The sequence below is a fragment of the Pezoporus wallicus genome, unplaced genomic scaffold, assembly GCF_028554395.1.
Source record: "Pezoporus wallicus isolate ANWC-B61680 ecotype Strahan unplaced genomic scaffold, APGP_CSIRO_Pwel_v1 contig_10810, whole genome shotgun sequence".
NCBI classification, from domain to species: Eukaryota; Metazoa; Chordata; class Aves; order Psittaciformes; family Psittacidae; genus Pezoporus; species Pezoporus wallicus.
Window position 1 is genome coordinate 79,772 of NW_026642731.1, and position 26,670 is coordinate 106,441.

A 26,670-nucleotide genomic window follows, 5' to 3' on the forward strand; every position below is an offset into this window, starting at 1 on the left:
GGCTAAATTCAATCCAGTGTGTAAACGTGGTGGATGAAGTGTTAAATAAGCTATTTGCTTTGGCCCATCATGGACCTGGGCTTTGGCAGCATATTTAGAGGTTTGTTCTGTGGACTGGTAAGGATGGGTCACTGGGGGAAGCAGTGCCAGCAGTGTCTGAGGTGACTGACGATGGGCTTGGATGGGGAGCTGCCGCATTGACACACAGGATGAATGGTAGGAGTATCAGCTCCAAAGGGAACTCCTTGTGTGAATTTCTTGGCTAGACAGTAGGTGCTACTATTCAGCCTCTAATGAAAAGGCAGCTGAGGGGAAAATATTTGAGAAGAGAAAATGGCAGCTGGAATGAAGGGGCTGCTGTATGCCCTGGTCAGTGCACTGGCACATAGGCAGTATGGTCAGTGTCCTTTTTTCACCAGGGACAGTTCCTACTGCTGGATGGGGCTGGTGGGCAAAGCCCTATCTAATCCTAGCTCCAGGTCTGCGGATATGAAGTACCTGCATTAAAAATAGTTGTTCCGGTTTTCAAGGGACTGTCCTGGTGATAAGGGCTTAAGCTGCTTTAATCATTCTTCTTGCAATGCTGAGGAGAAACCCGTGATGTTTTTGAGAAAAGGTATTTTTGAGTCTGCAGAAATACTAAGCTTGCAGAAATATTAGGTTGGATTGATGTGCTTCATATCTCACAGCAGTGTAACTCCGTTGACTTCAGATGAAGGGAACTCAAATTTTAGCTGTTTTTTATTTAAAACTGTTGGAATACTTCGAACAGTTTTGATCACAAAGCCACTTCTGGTAAAATTAAAATTTTAGTAGCCCCTTCCAAGTTTTTCCATCTATTTGCACCTCTGTAAAGCAAGAGCAAATGGATACCAAAGCTACATTCTTAGCTTTGCTCAAGAATGTACATAAATTAGAAACAGAACTGCTAGCTCACTTTCAACAGCACCCTCCTAACACAGTACAAAGCATTTGACCCAGCACTTCTAAATAGCTCCAAGTAAAGATGACCTTTTAATGTAGCCTACAGCGAAGAGAGCCCTGTCCATCCTCATACATACCCAGGCAGTACTAGTATGTCCTCTCAAACATTGCAGACAAGTCAGAGGCCATGGGAATGCTGGGGAGGGCAGCTTGCTTGCTGGAGCCATCCAGTTCAGGGCCTGCTAGCAAGCTTCACTCTCTCTCAACTTCCCCTTTATGTTTAAAATATAATGGTCTAATTCTTTGCTCTGATTCAGAGGAAGCTGGGGTTTAAGACTGTGTGTGATATGATTGTGTTCTGCAGGACCATGTGTGCAGAGCAGAAATGCCACAATGAGAGGGGGCTTTTCTTTAGGCTGTGACAGCAAAATAAATGTACATGAAGGGGAATTATGAAACCAGCTCTTTGGCTGGCTTGGGGCAGTAGGCCAGGCAGTATTTTTAGACCTTGCTCTTGTCTAGCACTTTGACCTGGCGAAATGGCATCATTTTCCATTTGTCTGATAAGGAATGGAACAGGTTACTGTTGGGTATTGGATGCAGTGAAGAATTTCGGTCTGGCTGCACACCCCAAACTGGTGCTTTTTTTAAATAGCCCAAATATTTTTAGTCTGTAAAACAGGGCAGGAACACTGACAAGAATAAGCCCTCTGAAGATGTTTGAGGTGCTGTGTGGACAGAGGTTGGCTCCAGACCACTCTGCATTGGCCTTACGCTTCTCTGTAGCACTTATTAGGTGTGTAAGACTCTTTGGGAAAGAAAGCTAAAAAGCCCGTGGACCATCAATGCTATTGTCTGCCTTCAGGGAGATTTCTGGTTAAAATTTTGGCATCATGTTTCATAATTAATTGAGGATTTTCTCCTGCCTCTTTGTGTAGTTCAGTCCTTAGTGCTTTAATCCAGTGTAGGAAAGATGGGTGGAAAACGCTGTGTGCCACCACCATGAGCAGCTGCAGTCAGATGGCGCACACTTTAAAGCGGGGCAGATGCTGTTACACTGGGCTCAGATCTGCTGCTGCACCTTGGGCATGCAGCTTTTCATCAGCTGAACCGTGTGCTCCTGCTCAGGGCTATGGTCAAAATAAGTGTTTGTGAGGTAAATTTTTCTAATTCCTCTTTGAAACCAATATGTGAAAGAGTCTCTTTCTTTTTTTCCTCTTTTTTTTTTGTTGTTCATAAATAATTGCAAGTACATCAAGGCTGACTTTTGCAAGGTGCAGCTGTGTGTGCACCCCATCTTTCTCTGCGTGCAAGCACAATCAGAGGTTGTGTGTGGGTACCCACAAGGAAAACGCATGCAAAGTGGCAGCTCTGAAGCTGCTTTCCTTTCTTTTCTGTGGGGGGAAGTATAAATGCATTGTGTTTCTTAAAAAAAAAACAACAACCCAAAATCAATCCCCCCAAACCCAGCTCTAAATTAACAGTTTTTTTTTACTATAGTCAAAGGTTTGAAGTACTTCCCACCATGTTGCCTGGAAATATCTCTCCTGAGGTGAATTCATGGTGTAGCTGAAACCAAAGCTCCCTGTTTTTTGTCTTTTCAATCAAAGTGGAGTGGAAAAGCCCTAGTGCTTGGCTAGGAAAGGTTCATTAAGTGCTGGATGGTTTTTGCAAACTTATTCCCTGTGCTTACTTACAGAGAGGCTGGTGGTCTGGTCAGAGACCAGGGGTCTTCATTCTTGTTTACAGCATTATTCTGTAGTGAAGTATGAAATTGTAATACAAACAAATATTTACTCTGTAGTCAAAATATAGAAATGGATATCTCTGTCAACAGATACTTTCCTTTCTCAGAAGATAAGCCTAATCAACAGTTTGAGTAAAGACAACAAACGAGACTAAACTTTGCTGTCATTGATTTCATGGGGGGTGATGCGTCACATTGTCGTGTGGCCTCTGTGTGGGGAAGGCAAAAATTCAGGTCAGTGTCCTTCTTGAGATTCGTTTTCCTTTCCATTTACCTGTAAAAGATTAATCTTTTAGCTCACAAATAAACATCCCCTAACTGCTGGTTTTATGAGGTGGGAGAATTCATAGCAGAGAGAGCTTGACATACTGTTTGCTTCTTGAAAGCTGCCCAAGCTACATGAACCACACATTATCTGATGTGCTCCAGTGGGAGAGGGAGAGCCGAGTCCATGGACGTCAGCCCATCCTGCCTTTAATAGAAAAGCCTTGGGGCAGTCGGAGTTCCCTTCTTTTTTCCTCCCTTCCTTCCCCTTCCCTTATGGGATTCCACTCCTTTTCACCAAATCGCATATTTTTCCATCCATTTGAAGTTCTTGGAAACCTTTCACAGGCTACAGAGAAACAGCCGCTCTGCTTAGGCTCTAGTGCTGAGGATCCCAGAATGTCACAGCCTTTTGTAGAGTTTGTAGTGCCTCCATGGAAAGCTGTGTTCCCCATTGTCACACCACAGGCACTTTAGCAGATTTCTCTCAGTAGGAAATGTCAAGCTCCAAAGGCCAGGAATGCTAATGCTTGTGTGCTGCACCAGAGCCCCAGTTGCTGGTTATGGAGGAGGAAAAGTGCCATAAGAATTTAGAGTCCTTACAGACACTGCTGCTTGTAAGGAGCCTGAGGGAAGCTGACTGCAGTTGATGCACAGGCCGTATACCAGGATAGTCCCCTAAGCCAGGAATAACTTTGTGATTTAAGTCCCTTGACTGTACCTGTGTCTAGTATACCTGCATGGATATTCTCAAATGCAGTTATTACTACTTGCTGCCTAAAATCTGGTGGCCGATATGCCTGAAATCTGGACAGTTTCACTGGAATTTCTGGTAGTTGCTGCCAATTCCAGTACTAGTTTTCTGGATGAGGCACCTACGGATTTCAGTGTTTCCCATTTTACCTCTGCTGTGAGGACTGATTAATATGAAACCTGTGAGTGCATAAACAGAGCTGATGCACATACTTCTGGGGACCTCTCTAAGGTGAAATGTCTAGTTTTGGCATTGTGATCGGTTCTTCTGTAGCTCTGAATTTTGTCAGTTGAGAAGGTACAACTCTGTTCAGTCACCTTTGCCCTTTTGGGTCCTTTTAAACTTAATCAAGCACAAATATTCATGCAGTATAGGTGCATTTGAGAGTTTGTTTTGGTCCACAACCTGGTAGAAATCCAGCATGTCTAAGTCAGTGAATGGAATACTGTTCATTCAGTGTGTTAGCTACTTATATACACATGAATTGAGGTCAGATAGATATCTGCTTGAGAGGATACCTATAGAAGCAATATCAATATTTAGATCTAACGTCTGATGTTAAACTGGCTTGTAAGACTCTGAGGACTTATCAGCTGAGCATAAATGTTCCTAGTGAAATAGGATCCTGGGATTTTGTTACGTGCTTGCAACGTAGATCAAGTTTGCAGGTCACCCGAGATCATGGTACTTGGGCCCCGTGTAGATTCACAACGTAATTTAGCACAAGTGTCAGTGAACCTGATGACAGTAAGCTGAACTGGTCTGCTTCAGTTAGCCCAGAGATTCAGTCTAAGCTTGAAAATTGATATTACTCAGTATCATCACATAAACTCAGTTGGAAGACTAAGGGCCAGGTCTTCAGGTGGATTCACTCACATGCAAATTGGTGAAGTTATGTGGGTCATACCCCTGCATGTTTTGGCAGGTCTGTTTGCCTGACCATTAACTTCAATTGTTAACTGAAAGGATCAGCTTCTTACACATATTCAGAAACTGAGTAGGTAAGACAAGATTCTACTTTTTTTTTTTTTAAGCTTTTACCTATGCTCTGTGATCCTTAACCTGCAGAGGGAATAACACTGGGGAAGTCTTTGCCTGTGTTGCAGCTGATATAAAGAAATTCCAAGGACTTCACTAGATTTCATTTTAAAGTTTTTTCTGTTGTGTCTGTTTAGTGCTTCATGTATTAAGGCACTGTCACTGGAAAGAAAAAGAGTAGAAAAGGGAGATAAGTCTTTCTGATATGAAGGTGCTTTAGCTTGGATGGACTCTTGAAATACTAATTGAAGAAATTTTTGCTACAAGTATATTCAACATCTGGACTTTACTATTTTTGGGGACCACTTCATGTTTCTAGTCACTGATGTCTCTACCTCCCTCTTGAAATAGGAGTAGCTGTGTAGAGCCTGAAACCTGATTAAACATTCCTTGGTACTGATAGGATCTTTGTAGTTGGAGACATCACTAACTTAGAACTGGTTGCATTCTGCAGGCTTCTGTCTATTATGGACATACTTAATGTAAGTAGTATGGGTCAAATCCTGAAACATTTGTATGTTGTTTACTCGGCCCTTACTCCTGAAGCAAGTTTTGCTCAGGTAACATAAAGGTTAAGCAGACACAGATTTGCTCTTCTATGTAAGAGGAATAAAGTAAAACATGATTTTCAAGCAAACTATGTCCTGGAAACCTTTTGAAGAGTTCCACGGTGTGCTGAGATGATCAAAATTATCTCATGATTGCAGAAAAGGGAGAAAGACAAGAAGGGGCCAATAAAAGGGAGAATATTCCAAAAGCTTGAGAGAATTGGGCACATAACTTTCTTAAGCCCCTTTAAAAATCCAAACAAACACATTCTCTGTTGATACTAAAAATGGGCTGGAGTCATAGAGGGATAGATATGCACAGAAGGACATGCTGGAGCTGTGGGTCTGCAAAGGAGGAAGGCTGGGTTTTTCTGTGGTGTGGGTTGGTTGGTTTGGGGTTTGTTTGCTTTTTGAATCTGCATTAATGAGACTATTTAGTGATTTAGGGGTAGAGTCGGAGAGGAGGGAGGACATGAAGAGGAGTCCAGAGAGACAGGATACAGAACATATGAAGATATTAGTAGAAATGAGTCCTAAAGGATATCAAAGGTGAAAAATGTGCCTTTTGTTGAGCCTTGAAATGAACCAGGATCTTCTGACCTGCCTCAGGTTGCAAATATTAGTGACCAAGGGGAGGAGGGGATAGCAGAGGTCAGGACAATGGTAGGGAAGAGACAATGGATGCTCTGCAGCACCAGTTGCTCTTTCACTTCACAAGAAGTTTTTTGCAATTCAAATGAAAACAAACCCCCCTTAGGAAAGGGATCCCTCTTTGAGTGAGAAACACTGCAACATGTTTTACTCTCACTTCCCTTTGGTTTCACCTTCCTTCATCAGTCAATGCATGAATGAATTTGGTCTGACTTTTTGTCAGTTGTTGCAAAATTCCAGTGTCAGTATCAGCACACTGGAAATACAGATCACAGACATTTCAGTCCAGGATCTTTTTGGAGCTTGTTTTGTCAATTACTTTTTCTGGGAAGTGCTGCTAGATCAGTTCACTTGTGCTGAGTCCCAGAATACTGCCATTAATTTTGCATGTGTCTACTTGCAGTGCCCCCATGGTCATAGCACCCTTGCTGACAGTCAGTCACTGGTTCACTTACAGAAAAGATTCAGTAATGCTCATTGCCCTGGAACTTTGTATTTGTAGATGCTGTGAAGCTGATACCGGAAAGGAGGGTGGTCTGATCTAAACCTGTCACCCAGGCACTCTTGATAGGAAGAAAAAAGGCATTTCTAGGGAGCAATTCAGCCTTTCTTCTTAAACCTCACTCCTAGAGTGCAGTGACTCATCCTTTGAAGCCTTCCTGGTGCTTTGTGTTGTAGAGGGAACTTGTGTCACTAACTTAAGGTCAGGCTCCAGTTTTTAGGTGGGTGCTATTAGATGAATTGCAGGGGAATCCTGGCCACAGTGATTTGTTGACAGAAGCTATAGCTTACTTAAGTAGTGGCTATTTCTCTTGTGTAGTATATAAAGAATGGAACTAGTTTATTTATTCAAGCATTTTATTCATACATGCACTACAGAATTTTCAACAGCTGAGTTTCGGAACAGTTCCTTATATTTCATTCGGTATTTATCAGGATTAATTTATGTCAGATTAAGAAGTGGGGAAGAGGTTTCAAGTTGCCATGATCAGTGCTTAGTTAATGTTCATTGGCAGTGGCAGTTTTGTAGTAGGTGTAGGTCTATTTATTGCTTATATATCTGTACAGTTACTAAAAAAATACCTGTTGAAATTATGCTTCAAATAAAAAGATCTCTGCCCTGTGATACACATGGATTTTGTAGTTGTGTTCTGATGATCTTCCCAGTTTCACCTGAGATTGAGTCTACTCTTTTTTTGCAAAGGGTCATGCAGACTTCTGTGAGAAGAGATGGTTCATGCTGTGACATCCATGCTTCTGTGTGTGTGAAATGATTGGTATTTGAAATAACAACACTGGAATGAAAAAAGTCATCTTAAAAGAAGGAAGAGGGGAGCTGAGGGTGAAGCTGGGGCATATGAGCAAGAAAGACGTTTTCCCCGGGAAATGGGGGTAATAGGTGTGAGAACAAATATCTTTGTATTTGCTTTCAAAAATAGTGCAGTGAGTATCACAGAGGAGAGGTGATCAGTAGAAGTGGTTCTACTCATTTCATGTCTAACATAGCCCAAGATGATGCAAAGGCTGGAAGTGTCATTTAAAAACATGTAGAGTAGAGTCTGTTTGACTTTCTGCTTAGCAGCAGGCAGTGGTGAGAATTTGCAGTTCAGACTGCTTGAGCTGATTGCAGAGAATGTTTGTTATTCTGTAATGTACGTGACTTTCTTTTTTAGATCATCTTGGTTAGCTAATAGTTTAGTTCCTCTTCAGGGGATAGATAAAAAATTAAATATGTACCAATAAGCTCTGATGCTTTAAAGCCTATTTGATACACAGGAAGCCTGAAATTAGGGCAATAAAGATATTTCTGATGCTATTTCCTCTTACTAAACACCTCTGCCTACCAGGCAAGTCCCTGTTCAGCTGTTTGCTGATGAACTCATTTGGCTGTAGAGCTGAGTTACTTTTTGCAGTGCTGCTCTCACAGCTGTGGCTCTTTATTGTTCTAAATGGATCTAGAGAAATATATTCTTCATAGGTAGAATACTCTATGCAGGAAATTCAGTATAATGCACTCATCTGATGCTTAAGTTCTTTATTCCTTTACCAGACACTGATAATTTAAAATGTGTTTTTATAGAGATCTTAATATAGCATCTAGTAATTGAGCAGTAAGTGAGTACAGGATTGCCAGTTTACAGTGTGAGATGTACAGTAATATACTCTTTAAAAGTAGTAGGATTGTTTCAGTCTCGCTCCATTTTACATGTGTAATGTTAGTGATGTCAAAGGAATTGCTTCTGATTTCCTGTATTCTAACTTGAATTTCACAATTGAAAAACCTGAATCAGGCCTAGTATTCTACATGTGTGTGCTGGCTTTTGTCCAGGGAGGTAAGAGATGGTTGAAAAGTAGTCTGAATTTAGAGAATAATAAATCCATCTCTCTTTAGAATCCACTTGTCTCCAGGATGGAAGTCAGTAGATCTCAGTTAATAGTGCACAGTACTGCAGACCACTCTAGGAGGAATAGAACTGAAGTAGGTTCACCTCCAGTTGAAGTGACTTGATTCCCAATCAGTTGTAACCCAAAGCTGTGCTCTCATTCAGTGAAAGATCTGCATTTGGGTATTTATAACATGCTTAAAGGGGAATGCTTTTTAAAGCATTTAAAACTAAAAATTAGTTTTCCATAGAAATGCACACTTAGTTGTTATTAATTGGGGGAAGAAAGGGAGAGGAACTGATTATGGGATTTATTTTGTATAAATTGCCTTGTACAGTCATTGTTATGTTATTTTGAGATTATTTCACTGTCTTTCCATCTTCAGTGCAGGTGAGAATTGCAGTTCGTATATAGGATGCAGGATATTGATGTTTCCTGTCATTTGTGTAGAGCTTTAGCTTAAAAACAGCATATCTGATAGAAAGCAAAAGAACATGATCGGGATGACAATACTCAAAGCTAACAATTGAGTAACATGAGCAAGGATGCACCTGCTTTTAAAACACAAACTTCAGCAAACATTCATTTTAAATCATCAGACTATTTCAGTAGAGCCGTGTTCCCACAGGACTTTCAAGCTGCTGTGCTAAAGACAATGGAGTATTTCGGTATCTTGCTTGTACTTCAATGGAGGCAAAGGCTTATTTAAGCCACATTTAGCAGCAACATTAATTCAGGTGATGGAAAAAATGAAAATTGAAGTTACACTTGCAAGTATTTGTTCAAGTCTTTATGACAAGTTTTTCTCTGTATCATCAGACATGGGTTAAGGCACTGCCCCTAAGCTATAGTTGCAAGGTGGAGATGCCAGTGGTGGTCAAATGATGAAATTCACTGTCTGTGTCACCTCTTCCTTTTTCACTGTGAGCAAATTTTTCTGAACTCAAAATGTCTGCACTTGCAAGAAATTTTTAAACAATTGATTTCACAAGTGTAAAGCAAACTCTTCATTTTAACTCTGAAAATATGAGGCTCACCTAGATCCCTGTGTTGTTCTGAATCTGTCCTGGTCACTGACACATGTGACAGAATTGCCTCACTTGTCTCTTAAGAGCAATATGAAATTCCAGTCGCCTGTTGATAAAATGGGTTTCACAGGATTGTACTTTCAGATATTTCTCCTTCTGGATATGGTCACCAGTTGCCTCATCGTTGTTGGTCTGTTTCTGTTCTCCCTTTCATTTCCTTCAGGGTTATGTACGGTTTGCCTGCTTTGCTGTTTAATCAGAAATCTTTTGCTATTTCTGAACATTTGAGGAAGTATCTGCCTCAGACACGAATTTTGAGAAAGGCATGAACAAACTATCACTGCCTTCTCCCTAGTATTTGCTATGTGTTACTTTTGCTACCTAGGAGGTGGTAAACACTAATTTTTCCTAATAAAGTCAAGGCTGCAAGTCAAAAGTTCAACAAGGGCCATTTGAAAAGCATTTGGGAGAAATCCCAGTTGCTTCAGTCTGTTTATGTGAGAACAATTTACAATTAGGAGATTCTTTCCTTAAGGTATGCTTTGTGCTTTTGTGGTTCAGAGGTAAGACACCCAAAGCAACAAGGTTTCATTATAGCAGCAGACTGTAAGACTAGTAATCTGAAGAACAAACACCTTCATGAAAAAGGGGACATTAAAAAGTACTTATTTACTGAAATTAACTTTTATACGTAAATTGCATTCTAGATTTGTAATGTGTTTCTATTAGTGTTTATTGGATGTGACTTACCCAACATGACATGGTGCAGAAGGGGAGCATTTCACTCTGCTCATTCTGATTTGTCGTAGATCTGCTTGAATCCTGCAAGGCATTTGTACTGTAAGACAAACTATGAACTGTGTTTATGCGTGACATGAGGAGCATCAGACATGGCCTGCTGAGCTTGGAAGCAGCAGACCTTGAGGGCAACAAGTCACAGTGCACAAATACATGTTATGTTGATGCAGCAGCAGAATTTTAAACAAAAACAAATCCGCTCTGGGCTGTTTTGCTAATGATTAGCACATCCTCGTGGAAGATGAGACCTTTACAGACCTTTATCAGGAGAATGAGTTTCTCAGCTTGGTTTCGCATTTTTTTCCCCTACACTGTGCTGTGATCTGTTTTTTTTCTGGACCCATGGGCTCTACCAGACCTTCTTCCCAGTGTGTATCACAAACTGCCGTCCTTCCCTGAATCCCTGATAGTTTGTAAGTGTAGTAAACCAACAGCACGCCACAGTAGAGAGTTCTGCTTTTGGCTGCAGCACAGGGGTGATCATGATCATCCTGCTGTGTCCTTGGAATGATTTTTCAGAGAACCCAAGTCTTAGGAATGTTTTTCAGGAGCTCTCAAGAAAGCTGATCCTATGCTTCTATGTATCTCTGCAGGATAGGAAGTCCATTTTTACAGAGATGGAAGGTGTTGCAAATGAAGAGGGTTGTATTGAGGGGTGTTTGAAAGTTCCTCGTGGGAAATACCAAGGACTGGAACCCTTGAATTTGCGAGTTGTGTAGAGTGTGAAGAGATTGGAGCAGCCAGAGAGAACATTTGCCTCAGTAACTTTTTAGGTGGCCAGAAAAGCCTCTACCCCTTCAACAGCTTCCTCTTTAATAACAATATGTTTTGGAATATAAATAAGATGGACATGGCAAGTTTTCTAATATTTACCACCACCCTCCTCTCTTGTTTGTCATCACCTTTGTCATGTCCTTCCCCAAATACCTGTCTGATTTTTCAGATAAATCAATAGGTCTAATAAAAGATCATAGCTGTTTCCCTGAGCTGTTTCCCACAGAGAGCTGCATACTGCTTGCATAATGGATCTTCAAGTCTCTGTCACCACGTGAGTAGAGGGATGGTGTTGGTACAGATGAGCTTAGAGCCTAGTCAAACTGGTAGCACAAAAAGTCGCTTGAGAAGTTTGGAAAACACTGACCTGAATTTCTAAACAACAGCTCTGGGAAAAGGGCTGTTTTTTCCAAGCTAGAAGTGGTTTGGAAGGAAAGTGGTGTTGTCATGTGAACAGGGCATGCAAGATTAGTTCTATGAGCTGCTGTTTAATAGCTTGTATTTATCATGCTTTTTAATTTGAATGACTGCGTTACAAAAGATTCTGTTTGCACGTGCGAAGGTATTGAAAACTGGGGAACAAATAGTTCTTCATCCACGAAGTTCTGATATTTTGGGGAAGATTGCATTTTAGAAAGCATTCTACTAAATTTCTAGGACCAAAATCTCTTGTAACTGTCTTGTTTTATTATTGCTGGAAAGACTGCTGTTCATGTACATCAGGACAAATCAGAAGCTGTAGGAGATTTGACAGATGATCTACAAAGTTGACTGCCTCTTTCCCTCTTATGTCTTTCATCCTTTCTACTCTCTCCCTGCTTCTGTGCCTCTCATTTTTTGCTTGGTTTTCCTTCTCCTTTTCTCCCTTTCTCACGCCCACATTAAATGATCTTTTCAGACAAGCATCACAGAAAAGCTGTTTTTTAGATTAACACAGACTCTACTTTTTTACTGACTAGCCTGTAACAGCTAATGTGATTTGCACTTCTGTTTACCAGCTTTCTATAATTAGACTCATCATACTGGGACTAATATGCAGGTAACTGTTAGTCACCAGTGGAGTTGCTAATTGTGTAGATTAATGAAACATTCCAATTGGATTTGTTGTCTTCAAACAGACATGTGATTAAAGCAAGGAAAAGTGTCTGCCTGGCTTATCTTTGGAAAGTGACTTTAATATGATGTGTTACCTTGTATAAATCAAATGCTTGATTATTAATGCTCAGATATCACACCCAGCACTGAAGTGGGAGGGCAACAGCTATTCCTGTCAGTCCTCCTGCCATTAGTCATCATGCTGAACGCTTCATCTTGGTTCCCTGACTGTTGCCAAGGTGCTGGGCAGTACGTTAACATTGCAGCAGTTCGTGGCCAAGTTACTGGCAAAGTGGACTGGCTTGTTCTTGTAAAAGGCCTCTTCCACCACTGGCACACGTGTTGTGTGCCTTTAACGCAGGAATCTGTTTTTCAGACTTCTTGGTCCGCACAACCTGCTCCAAGCTCTCCATATCTAGCTGGAATCTAGCCAGGATCTCCTTCCTGTTTAGCGATGCAGGAGAAGCAGTGTGGTTATAGTCCTTGAAATTTGTTCAAAAGCAGGGCTGAAAATAAATGTAGGGTCTGTGTGCCTCATTAATTAATCTTTTATGGATGCCTGTCCTGTATAATGCGAATGGCTGACAAGTGACAGAGCACCATGGCTAAACAGAAACAGAGATGTGCTTGTGTTAGTGCTGGAGGTCAGACAGACATGTTCCCTGTCTTCCACCCAAAATACCAGAGGAGAAGGCATTCCAGAAGTTCTAAGTTTGGTTCAGTGCCATTGCTTCTTATCAGGTTGTAAGCTGCTGCCAATCCCAACAGGCAAAGGGAAAAAAGAAAAAGCAGAGTATGCATCAGCCGACATGGACATTGCACAGGAATAGTTCAATTTTTAAAAGTCTTTTATTATCAAGCTGTAACAAAGCTGCTTTGTACCATAAATACAAAGAAATGACCTGCTTCCCCTCTGTCTCAGGTGGGTAAGAAAAGTTCCTTTCTTCCTTGCTCACAGCACTTCCCAGGGTTCACTCTTGTGTGGGAGATAAGTTGGAAACCACAAACAAGAGCAGAGAGGAAAGCCCTCTGCCCTGCTGCTCATGGGTCACACAGTTTATCACAGCAGGTTCTGTCAGCACTGGCTTCCCTTCAGTCTCACCTGCGGGTATTTGCATCCCTCTGTTGATGTCTGTGGAAGATAAAACTCCATGCTCTCAGGTCTGAAGTGTCCTTTAGCTGGTAGCTGCTAGAACAGTGGAAACCTGAAGCAGAAATCCTATGCAGTGTGCTTTGCTAAACCCATCCCACTGAATCAAATGTGTTGTGGTACGTTCAGTGCAAATGCAAGTAGGTCCTGGCTTCCAGTAGCCAGAGTTATGCTTTGTAGGCTGATATTCAGATCATTGTCCATTTGTATCTGGCCTGGAGCTTTTTATTGATTTGCCTGTTAAAGGCAGAGTTGTGCAGAGCTGAAGGAAGGGGAAGCCTGGCCTACGTGAAAAGTTCCCTGCATTGTTTTGTCTGTTTTCAACCAAGTGAAGCACAGCAAACAGCAGAATGTATCCCAGCCCCTGTCTGGTGATTTCCATTTCCCTTCCCTATGTATCTAGTCCGTTGAACTTGTCCATAACCCTGGCTCGTAGCTCTATCATGCCTCAGCTTCAGCAGCATGAATATCCTTTTGTCATTCTTTGGAGTCCTTTTTGCTGACATACATCTTTCTGTGTGTCAGGCCTGCTGCTTTCCGAAGTCAAAACAGCTACGTCTCAGAGAGGGAAAACCTTCAAAGAAAACTCAAACAGACACTTGCTGTAATCTGTTGGTAGTAACAGATAATTAAGTCAAAAAATTTCAACAGAGGGAAGACATGTATTGCCAGGCAAAGCCCAATGACATTGTAGGAAATGTCTTTTGTGCTGCCCTGAATGCAGCTCTGAGTCTAGAAACTGTGGTGGTGATTCGGTGAGTGTTTACCTTCTTTTAGTCTTAAAGATAATCAGTCACACTCTTGCTGTGAACCTAGAAGATATAAAAGAGTGAAATCAAGCTTGTATCAAGCTGTTTGAACACAATCTGTTTTATCTTTGCAGGCATTTCTTCACCGGATCCGTCAGAATGCTGTGGACAAAGCTGAGAAGTACATAACAGAGGAGAATGTTAAGGTATTTCTTCTATCTTCCTCATTTTCTTGGCAGGGAAAACGATACGTAATGAAAGGCTTGTTTCAGGGATATGAATATCAACTATCCTCATCTCATATTGATGCTTATTATTAAACTGGTTCCCTAAGGAGAAGAGGCTCGTGTTGACAGTTTATCTGTCAATCTGTTTGCCCATTCATATAGCTGTCATCTTCCTGCAATTTTTCATCCCACCAGTTAATTTCAGTAAAATTTGACAACAGCGTGGTGTTGTCAGAGATACTGACTTTTGGCAAGATTTGTGAATTGGTGAGTAGAGGACAAAGGAGCCTTTTCAGTGTCTTAGAGAGTAAAGGCAGGGAATGCACAGCCCTTGTCTGTTTTACTTGACAGTATTTAGTTAATCAATTTGCATCTGCTGTCTTTTACAAATCTAAAATTGGTAAGGCTCATGAGAAGGAGGCAGGGATACTCCTTGTGGTCTAGTGGGAAGGACTTTGTGTTCTTGTGGAAGGACTTAGGAAGTAGAAGACAGAGCTGTGAGGTACTAGCTTCTCTAGTACCTGTGGTCACAGGAGACCTTGTTCGTTATTTTCATAGATACAAGCAAAGCTTTCTTGTACTAATTTGGCTCAAAAACTCTCCTTGTACACATATGCATGTGAAACCAAAACCCACTCTGTACACACATGCAAGTGAAACCTGATGGTCAGCGGGACAGAGTGCAGTTTGTTTGCCATTAGAGGCTTACTTACTGAGCTTGCATTTGCTCCTATAGCTTCTAAATCAGCAGAAACTTTGCCCTTTACACTGATGGGAGCAGGGCACAGCAATAATAGCTACTGCACTGTTTCCCCAAGGCTGGTTACTCCATTTCATGTGCTAGTGTTATCTGAATGTATAGAGATCCTATCAGAGCTCTAGGCCTTGTTTTTGCTACTCATTCCATAGGCTGGCAGTGCTGTAGTATTGACTGACGGGCATCAGAAGGGGCTTGTAGTAAGCCCCTTGGCCATAGTAAGGCTTGGCAATTTTGTGGAGCTAAGCCTCATGCTGTATTCAAATATGGAAGTCCCTGCTCCCCCCAGACTCACCTTCTATACTCTAAGTTCAGGGGTAGCTGAAGAAGTAGACAAGTGATTAGTGGCAGTGGTGTCCCTGCCTGTGACAGCAGGGTTGGAACTAAATGATCTTTAAGGTCCCTTCCAACCCAAACCATTCTGCCATTCTGTGAATAGATCTTATGTGCAGAGAAGTATGTGAAAATTAAGCTCTGCATGAGAAATAAAGCTACCCAATTTGAACAGCCGCAGATGTTGATGAAAGTTATTATTCTATGATTATTCATATAAGATCAAAATGAATATTAATTGTGACTGCCAGATGCAGTGCCCACAAAGCCTGTGCAGAAGAACGTGTATTTTCTCTGCTGATTTAAATGTATTTGTATTTGAAGTTTCAACGCACTCCTCTGGGGAAGTACTACTTCATTTCTGTGTCATTCTTGACGTGCCTGGGGGGTCTTTTTGAGGCCACTGTGAGACCTCATTTATTCTTAATATTACAATACCCAACTTTCAATAAAAGAGCTTCTCTTTGGTAATAAAAGGCCTATGCCTATTCTGGTGAAATAGAGTCATAAAGGCCCACTTTCCTTGATCAGAGTCAATATTACCTCCCCCACCAATTCCCCTTCTTCCCTACCCCAAATAATTTAATTCCTTCCTATAGTTGAAAGATACCTGTTCTTTCTTTCCTTCTTCTTTCTCCCTCCTTGCTGGTAGAGGCAGAACAAACAAGGTGATTTTGGGACTTGAGATAATTCTGCCTCTTAATGTTATGTATATTGAGTCACCACAGAGCTGTGAGGTGGCTGGTAGCAGAGGCTTGTATAAATGGTTTGGCAGCTTGTGTAAGGAGAAGCCTGTATTTTCCTCTCTTTCTTCATGCAGCAGAACCGTCTAGAGGAAAATACAGGGTATTCTGGCAGTCGCCCACCTCTGAGCTGAAAGAGAAAGTGTTTTTTACGATAATTCAGATTATTGCTCCCAGTATTGTTTTTGCAGGTTCCTCCTGCAGCTGGTGCTAAGCACTGAAGATTTTGGTACTCTTTGGCCACTGTACCCCTTCCAGAAAGACCACACTGAGTCCTGTGCCAGGCCCAGATTTCACAAGTACTCCAGTGACTTTCAGCTGCAGCAACATCATAAAATGGTTTTAGTTCCTTCGCTGCCTCATGTGGGAATAACTCCATTGATATGTTAGTGTTGTACTGCATTCACAGCAGGCACTGATGTCATCTTACTGATACAGTAGGTTGAAGGCAGTACAATTTGAGGGTGTGCTCAAGCTGCCAGACATGGACCATCACATGAGGCTTATAAATGGTAACTGTGTGTTACATGTAGAAGCACATGCAGTCAAAGTCTCTCCACTGCCTTGGTCTTCAAGTGACTCTTCTTGTCTGTGAATTCTACTTCAAGCAGAGCTCTACTGACCACCACAGAATTTACTTGATTACACAGATATTCCTTGGATGAAAGAATATCCCCCAAAGACTGCTCCTGAAGGATAAAATCATTCCTGTCAGATATTTTCCTCTTCCTTCTTAATCCCCTTTTGGCACAGCTTCTGGCAAAGCCATGCAGACAGAGGCTACCATGTCATCACATCAGTTTCAGCCACATGACAGAACCATTGGATGCTCTGCTTGAATTAGCATGGGAAGTTTTCTGGAAGCAGTCAAATGGTCCTAGATCCCTGTCCTTTATTTTGGATCAGAGCCCATCAGTGCAAATTCAGTGTGTTGGAATCTTTTAGATTATTCAGAGCTAGAAAGCAGCCATGAGGCACAAGTATGCATTAACAGTGGTTAACCTGGGTACATGCGGAGAGGAGGGCTTCTTGGGTTCCTGATCTCATTTACACTGCAAAACCAGAGAGAAACTGGTTTTAAATCAGGAATTGAGGTTTTATTCCTGTCTTTAATGATAAGACTTATTTATAGTAGCTTTCACTCTGGCAGTTTATTCCCCTTAGCACATGTATATTCAAATCACTAGGGATCATTTAGCTGTGACAATGCACAATTACCTCTTGGTACCTGTCTAAACTAGGGGCTGCTATCCCATTACATAGGTCTTTTAGAACCGCTGAGGTCAGCGAAAGGGACCTCCAAAGTGCTCCTTGTGTGGCTTGCAAACATCTTACAGTATTCTGCACTCCTGTCAGTGAAATGCTAGATCCCACAGGACAGAAGTTTTGTCTCTTATTTACAGGTACATATTTGTGTGCAATAGCTTCAAAGTCCCTTTCTTCCAGAAAGTGATTTCTAATGCAAGGGAAGGTAAGGCAAATGACTTCCTGCTTCTGTCTCCTGGAAAACGGTTTTGGTCATTGTAATTCCATTCACTTGGTTGGTCTCATAGGAAATCTTCTCCAGACTTGAAAGAGGTTGCTCTCATTCATCAGGCTGAGGTATCTGGAAAGATAACCTTCATTTACAGCAGGTACTTCAGTAGCAATAAAGATTTCTGTAGAGGGGCAGGAAATGGGCAAATACAGTGTAATTAATTCTGTAAGAGTCCCTGTCTGTCCTTTAGATCCTATCACCACAAGTCTAGAGCCACAATGCTTTGATGCTACTACTTTAACAGAACACTCTTGGGTGTATTAACAGCTAGCAACGTTTTTCACTTTATATTTCAGATCTTATTTTCTAACATCGAAGACATTCTTGGTGTTCACAAGGAGTTCCTGGCTGCCCTGGAATTTTGTTTACAACCAGAACCTCAGTCTCAGCATGAACTGGGAAATGTTTTCTTAAAATTTGTAAGTACAATGACTTAACGCTATCTGAAAATGCAGTTTCCTGTTGTAAGCTCCCATGCCCCTTAGCTAGCCCTAATCTTTAAGGTTTGTGGCAGTACTATGACAATGTGTGTCTTGTATGAAAGTTGTAGGTAGGGTGGGAAAAATCTTGTGAATGAGGTTAGAACAATGGAAACCACATCAAACTTGCTTAAACAACAAGGTATTTTTAGAAACTCTTCCTTTTCCCATTGAATATTTTTTGTCCCTTTATTTCTCACCCAGCTGATCATATTTTACTGTGAAGAATTTGTCTGCTTTGGTTCCAAATGTGTCAAAACGGCACAATTTCAAGTAAACGAATTATTTTTCTGTGTATTTTAAAATTGAAACCCACAAAGGTCAAAGATCAAAGTTAAAACCAAAGGCCAATACATCATTTACAGTAGCTAGTGTCTGTGCATATATATTTCTTTCAGTAAATGAAAGGTAGTGTGAGATGGCTGATCTTGCTGAAACGCAGCGCAAGTTACAACACAGCCTTTTACTGTAGACTAGATGAGTACCTGCATTCTGTAGCTCAAAAGGAAATAAAATTTGGCTTTTGGACTCAATGCTGGCTCAAGAATGCCAGAGATACAGACTGTGAAGTAGTCATATGATATGAAACTCTGCCAGTTCTAGGTTGTTTTTTTGACAAATTACTTTTGTATCATCTGACTTTGTGCCCGAGAGCTGAATTATTTGTTCTACTACATCCATAATATGATCATATGTACTAGCCCAATCCAGTCACACTGGTACTGCTGGGTAAGCTGGGAAAGCACAGATCTATACTAAGGGTCGTGCAATTGATGCTTATGCTTCTCTTATCATAATTTGTTTCTTATACTGTGAAATTCTTCATGTAGTAGATTTTTATTTTGTTTTTAACGTGGCTCAGTTCTCAATCATTTATGTCTATAGATAATGTATATAGAGCATACTGTATATGCAGGATCAGCTATTGTATATACACCTAGTCAAAAGCTGGACTCATTTAAATGCAAAGTTACCTCATTTTCATGTATAATACTTTGAAGTTGCACATTTTTTCATTCGGAGCAGCCCTCCTGAGATGTTTGAAAATGAGAAATCACATACATAATAGCCATTTCTTCAAATTCTTATTAACTGCGTTAAGCCACAGGCCAACTTCCTGTCAAAATATGTTCTGTTATGCTTTCATAATCAAAATTCATGCCTTCACAGTTCATCAGGTTTGAGTGGACAGCAATTATACAGCCATTCATTACTCATACAGCTTTACCATCTAATACCACCACCCCCCCCCTTTAAGTTTTATTTATGCTGTGACAATTACTAAAATAGTGTCAGAAAGTGTTATATAGAGATCATGCCCCAAAATTGTATCAGATGTGAGGACTGACTGTCGGCTGTTGAAAAACATGATCTTAGGTAGAGCCTTGAATACCCACTAGAATCACTGCCTGCCACAAGATGTGTTGTACTGATACATTAGTATTTGTTAGGGAAGGTATCAAAATTAGACGGCTTTTGAGTGATGCTGTCAAATTGTCTACTGTGTTTGAGTGGCACTGAATAACCAGAAATGTTAATATCCCGTCACTTGACTGAATTCAAGCCTGGTATATGTAGTTATTGGTAGTGTTTTCTTGTATATGAGTATATTTTGTAACTTTAGTGTTGTTAAATTTAATAATTATGTAAGGTTTTGTTTATCAAACATGCAACAATACAGGAATTCTGAAACTATAATGCTGGTGAGAATTTGTCTTCTGATAAGAGGCAGTTTGCCCGAGTACATCTTATGTTGCTGTTTGTGGACTGCATTGGAAATAATGTGTACATCAACTATTTCATGATCCCCCAGAGAAGAAGCATCTTATACTGAAGGAAGTAAAACATATGTTTAATTCAGAATGTATAGAAAAAGCTGTTTTCATTCATCATTACCTTAAGGAAATAATACTATTAGGAGCATTGTGGTACCTAAACTGAGCAATGAACAGTCAACAGAAGATTATCAGGAGAGGAGGAAATAATCTGTCCTTGAAGGAGGAAATAACCTATGCCTAGGTTTTAGAAGACAAGCTTCACTGTGGTTATTTGAGAAGGGAGGTGAGATTTGTGCTCTGTCACAATAAAGGCTTCTATAGTGAAGCACTCCTGTACCATGGCTGAAGAGCTGCATGTTGTTTAGCCAGCTTACCCAGGGAAAACATGGGTAACCTGTTTCTTTGGTCTTTCATTTTGGGTAAGTAACACCTAAAGCAAGCACACAGATTTTGTAAGGGTTCTGAAAGATAATCACTGCACATTGACTCCGTAAAGTATTTTAACAGATGATGTAATACACTTGCTCTCATATTTAGTTGTGAAAAATCGTTTTACTTCAGACACTGTTTGCCTTAATGCCATTTGATCTGATGATCATGAGTTCATTGTCTGATGTGGGATGCTAGGATTTCTTTTGGTGTTGTAGTTCAGTGTGACTATAACAGACAGTAAAGAACATACTTCATTCAAAATTTCATCTGCAGCCTTAAACAAAATGGCATGGAGAAAAGTCTAACATCAAAGAGAGTATATACACTGAACTTGGAATAATCACACCTCATCAGCACAGGCTCTTTTGTGCAGGTCATTAGAATGTATGACTGTCTGCAGAGCAGAAGGGCAGGGAATAGACAGATGCTTCATTTCTGATATTGCCATATTGCTAGAGCTTTGGTTGAGTAATAGCTAGAAACTTGTTCAAGGGACACATGTTCTCATATTTAGGAGCAGTGTTGTATGAGTGATCAGTTTTACTGTCCAAGTCATCAGAGATGTTGTTTTGTTGAGAATTACAGCTCTGTTTTGTTTAGGTTTTTAATGTTGACTAAATTGTTTCCAATCTGCTTTGAAACATGAAAATGCTTTGTTAAAAATGTGTCCAAATAAAATTGTTACAATTTTCCCAAAGTATTATTTGCTTTTTTCTAGTGAAAACTATTTTCCAATTTGCACTAATTTGTGGGCAGTTCTAATAGACCTAAAATAACATATTTGGAGAATATTGGTTAAAGATTTATTTTAACCAAACTAAGAATATTATAGACTTATTTCTGTCACCAAAATCAGAAGGACTAACTATGTATTCAGTAGATTTGCTGAGTAAGAAGGTGCATTTTTATGTGGTCACATTTCTGACTATAATTGCACTTTAATATAGAATAACTGCAGGTTCAGAATTCCTGGGCTGACATCTGTAATTATGTAACTGATAATTTCCTCACCAGGGCATGGGAGAGTCCAGGACTGAATGTCACCCAGAGAGGAAATTAAACACTTCAGACACTGAGTAATTTAAAGCATAGTTCTCATATTTGTGGGTCTCATGCATGAAGGACAGCTGGAAAAGACTTGATGAAAGCACTCTGGTGTGTGTATAATTATTGTACTGACTTGAGCTTTAGCAAAGGGATTTTGTTGTGATCTAAATATAACCTCCCAAAACTCCAGGCAGTCAAAGCTGCAGTCAGAAACCTGAGCAATGACATTTTGTGTGCATTGATGTAACGGATGCTGTAATGTTAATGGTTACTATTTTTAGTTTCAAGCATGCTGCTTGTGTGCATCCAGGGAGTTGAGGAGAGATGAGAGGAAGAAATGTAGGAGAAACTTGTATATCTGTCTATTCATTCTGTAATTCTTCAGTTTTTATGGTTGAAAACAATCCCATGCCTTCCAGTTGCCTCTTTTCTATTGTGCTATGGACCCAGCCCTGCCTTTTCCTGCATCTGGTGATCAGAAGCCTTTGTTTCTTTTCAGCTTCCCAGTATTAAGCTCTAGTAGTAATATGAACAGCTGTAGATGAAGGATAAAAGTCTTGAACATCTGCATTCCAGCTCTTTGCACCATACTCTTTGTGGCTATTGTTTTATTTACTTCGTACCATTGTTGTTGTGTTTGGACATTCATCTGTTTATTCTCAATTCTTCCTTTGGAAGTGCAAGGGGACAATAAAAATCATCAGATTAATGATATATCAAATCCAAAAGCATTTTACAGTCTGTGAGCATGTCTATCTAGCCATTGTGTGTCTGACCAGAATGTCAAATTCTTATAAACTAATATTAAACACAATTTCTCTTCAATGTGGCAGTAGTAAAGGGGGAATGCCAGATGAATGTAGCGGTGTTCACTTTGATTTGTGTTATTCAACTCCTTCATTTGACAGTAGTTCTTTGTTTGGACCCCTGTGAGTTGTCTTAAAAGTACAAATATGCTGCAGATACCCTTAGCAAACAGAGGAGGCTCTGACAAGTGATAAGAGTCCAATCAATATTAAGAAAAACTAACTTCTAGTTCAGGGGAGATGGAAAGAATGAGATAGAATGTTTTTAGGGCAGGATCCTAAAGAGAAAATTACTGATGTGAATGCCACAGCAAACTCTGGAGGGCATTGTCTACATGGCATGGTGTCCTGAGATGCCTCGCATGTTACCCCGGGCAGAGGGCCACGCTAATGCATCTTGAATTACTTCTGATATGTGAAGTAGGATGTCTGAGTAGCTCTGTATGGTACCTCTGTGTTGTGGCATAGGAGCTGACCTCAGCCACGAAAGAGGCTACTGTTGTGAGAAGCACCCAATAAAAGATGCATCTTTTTGGTTTCTGTGTCTTGTCCCCCCTTTTTATTCCAGTGAATGTGTTACTGGAATCTTGTAACGCAGCTGCTGCTTCAACAGCTTTGAAAGGATCAAATCACTCCTTGCCTGATCCGCTCAGGTATGGAGATGGTTGTTAGTGCTGCTTTTGTGAATCATTTCAATGTTTCCAGATATCTGGTGTTTGCAATGAGTTGAGCATCTCTGATCATTTTAGATAGAAGTTGCACCGTCTTTGATTCTGGAGACCAGTAAAGCAGAACTTGCTGCTGTGAGCTGACCCTCGTTTGTTAACAGGGGATTTCATTCTGCTGCATGTGCTGGTCCTTGTGACATGTTCCAGTGCAAGTACTTCAGCCTAGTTGTGAAGCTACCTTTCCCTTCCTTTAATTTCTGTAATAATATTGGTTATTTTGTGTGTGTTTGTTGCAATTCTTTCATTTAGAGAAACTGTTATGAACAGCCAAGTCACTGTTTATTGTTGCACTGAAATAATGAAGTCTGCTGCTTGTTTCAGAACACAAAGCGAACCAGCCAACTCACTGGGGGTTTCTCGTCAACCCTGAAAGCCAGGGGATTTCCAGCTGCTTGCTTTGTGATATAGTTCCCTTCCAGATCATGGCTCTTCCCAGCCACCTCTGTTTCTTCCTCCTGCAGGAGTAGTTAGCATAGCTCAGAAATGTCAGCCCCTTTGCTCCTGGCTTTACTCTGCTCCTACCTAATCCTCTGGAATATCCTGACACACATGCAAGTATCCCGGAGATAACAAAATCCCTTCTTGCAGCAAAGACTATACTATTTCAGTGATGCATTAAGAGGAAAAGTCCTGGAAGTCTGTGTGCTCAGAAAGCTGATGTTAATTTAGAGTAAGTCAGGAATTAGTTGAACACCTCTATACATTATTCACGTTAGAGAGGTATCACACACTTCATGTAAACTGCAACCCTAATGCCACTTTATGTGCACACCTTTTGTAAAGAATTTGGTATTGAACTGTGACAAAACAATCACTCCAGTTTTGTCTGAGTCAGTAAGTTACTGTTTTTCCTTGCAGAAAGACAAATTCTTTGTATACGAGGAGTACTGTAGCAACCACGAGAAAGCACTCAGACTGCTGATGGAGTTGAACAAGATCCCAACAGTGAGAACATTCCTCTTGGTAAGCACCTTCTCTAGCACTCTTGACTTACTGATGTGACTTTGCACTGTACTCATAATAACCATTTGGTATCCCAGGAATGCTGGGCATTTTGCAGACATTACCCATTCCAGGTATGTAGCACTCAGGATGGATAGGTATTGAAATCATTGATGAGTTGAAGCGCAGAACTAAGCACAGCTCTGGTATGAGGGATTTCAGTGGAAATGGAGTTTTATTTATTTATTTTGTAAGAAGCAACAGAAAATTTGAGCCAAGATTGTGAAAGGAGTAATGCAATAAGTCAGCAGCAGGGCTGTGACTAGTTCCCAGTGGATGTGATTCCCTGCTCAGTTCTCTGACCAATTCACCATCTGCAGAACCACCAGGAAAATGTGACCTGCTTTTGCCACCCTTTTCCCCAGGAGTCCAGTTGTGGGCAAGAAATGTAGTCTGGATGAATTGCTTTCACTGCATCATTGCTGCTTGTATTAAAAATGACCTGACTCCCTGTCTAACCTTTGATGTATTAGAATCAATGTTGGGAGGGAATGTGGCATACAGCCTTCAGATGCCTCCTAAAGAGGCTGGGTGGGAGAATAAACAACAGTAGATAGTGCCTTCTGCCCAACATTCCTAAATTTTCTTTCTTTTCTTGGATGTTTCTCCTCCTGTCCTTCACCCCCAATCTGCTTAAGTTTTTGGGGGTTTCTTGCTTTCCTGGATATGAACATATAGCATTTGAAATGCAATTGGCATGTAGGTGAGGGACTAATTCAGCACACTAGTTTCTTTTTCTTGGAAAATGCTATGAACTAAAAGGAAGGCTGTCTTTCTGCAAAGGACCTGCTTCTCTGTTCTTCTCCCTGCTCTTCTCTCTTTTTTTCCTTTCAGCCAAAGCTCTTCTCTTTCTCAATGTAGTACAGCAAAAGAAAACTACTGCATAAAATGTTTGTCACAAGCAGAGCCAGAGCATTCTTTTAGCCACATAATACAGGCCTCAGAGGGAGCAGCAGGGACAAGCAGTTATGCTGTTGGGTGGTCAGAATCTCTTTGTCATCTCTGAGTTTTAATGAACTTTGCTAAACCATTAGTTTGAGTCACCAAATGACCTTTGTTTGTGAGTTCCTCTGGGTACTTCTGTTGAGAGAATCTAGTGAGAAAGAGGAGAGACAGAAGTGCATGTAAACACCATCCTTCCCAGTATTCAGTGTTCTCCACTGCCACTGGATTGGCAAAAGCCGCCTGTCTGTTACCGGCAGCAGCTGGCAAACTGATTACAAGGCACATAAAAGATGTCACACTGTCTGCTGTGGCTTACTGCGGTACCTGAATCCAAGAGACTCTTAAAATAGCCATAAATATAGGAGGAGAGGCTACACTGAAATGCCTACTTTGCTGTGGCTGCTGTAATATCATCCAGGCCTCCCTTCTCTTCTCCATTGCCTCTTAAAACCAATGCTATAATGCCACCATGCAGAGAAAGCTGCATTAAAATACAAAGCTTTGCTTGTGAGGATAGATTTGGCCTGATTGCCCCTTCACAGCTGCTGAAATATAGAATGTGGGAATGTGTCTGAAAAATCAGTAAGTGTTAAAGGGCAGTTTTGAGCCCAGAGCTAGAGAGAGGGCTGAAAGAAGAGATGGGAAGGACTGAATCACTCGAGACTTGGAAAATTGGACAGGGAGCATTGTGAGCTGGTAGCCAATGCCACGCATCTAGAACAGCCTGGGGAAGGGTTATTTTACAGATGATTGTCTGTAAAAATACCAGTTAGGACTAATGAGATTTATGTATGATGTCTGTGAACATTCCTTGAAGAGCAGGATTGTTGAACTGCAGCCAAAAACCTACTAAATTTCAGAGTGTGTCTGAGCCACAGCACACATTTCACAAGGGAAAATGTTATCGGTGATGCCCCAAAGCAAGCAGATCTTGGCTGAACTGAATTTAAACTTCGGCTGCTGTTGACAGGACAGGTTTGCAACCGGGGTGATATTTGGAGCAAATTGTCCAGATTCACGGTCAAACATCGGAATGTAGACTAGTCTATCTAAAACAGGTTTCAAGTCCATTTGAGTCCACTACCTGTTTCTGGCAGCAGTCAAAACCGGAATCTTCAGGGACACGTATAAAAGCTTACAGGTCAGTATTTGTTTACCACATGGAGAATACCGATTATTGTAACAAAATAAGGACAGGTTAAGGACTGGAGGTTATTTTTTTCTATGCCAATTCTTACACTCTCTTTCCATGTCAATCCTGGTAAAAAAAGTTTCCATAGCAAGTTGAGCACCACTTGTTTGAGGTAATGTGAACAAATTTATCTGTGAAATTATTCTTCTGGAATGCAGGGACCCTCCAAAATTGTGTGAACTCACTGTGCAAGTATTGCAGGGGTTGATCAGTTGCTGTGTCTGTTCCTCAACCTAAAATCTATTTGGACTTGGATTTCTTTGGTGTATTGGTCTGATACTTGTCTCCTTATTTACTGTGTTTCACCAACACTTGGAGGATAGCTGGGCAAGCAGCACCATGTGCTATGACTGGTTGACGCTCCATGTGTGCTGGTTACCCAGACAGTGCACCCATACTGTTTGTCCAGCTGTGATGAGACAATGTTTTGCCAGAGAATTGGTGGATGTGATGCAGATGACTCATTTATTTCAATTCCACATCGATTTCCTTCAGACATAAGGATTGGACTGGCGTTAATGATGTGTTTACTAGGTAGTAAGCTTCATTTTGGCCTTCAAGAGTTTTCTGGACCACCAGTGCAAACTTTGCATCGTGAATAACCACTATTAATTGTTGGGGCAGGTTGGATTCTTTTGTATTTCAGTGGTGAATGAAGTCCCATTTCCTGTGTCTTAGGTGTGGCAAAGTGTTTTCTGACCATAATATGTGTTATAGGAATACAAAACCATGTCCAAGAGCATCTGGAGGCTTTGTGTC

General features: G+C 40.8%; 1 protein-coding gene across 3 annotated transcripts in view; it reads left to right on the plus strand.

Moving 5' to 3' along the window:
* PREX1 (phosphatidylinositol-3,4,5-trisphosphate dependent Rac exchange factor 1) overlaps positions 1 to 26,670 on the plus strand; it is a 150,814-nt gene that overhangs the window by 48,368 nt on the left and 75,776 nt on the right. For all 3 annotated transcript variants that reach the window (XM_057432139.1, XM_057432140.1, XM_057432142.1), the window contains exons 2-4: positions 14,040 to 14,111; positions 17,799 to 17,921; positions 23,631 to 23,735. In XM_057432139.1, the coding sequence (XP_057288122.1) occupies positions 14,040 to 14,111; positions 17,799 to 17,921; positions 23,631 to 23,735 (300 nt within the window). The remainder of the gene's footprint in view (positions 1 to 14,039; positions 14,112 to 17,798; positions 17,922 to 23,630; positions 23,736 to 26,670) is intronic.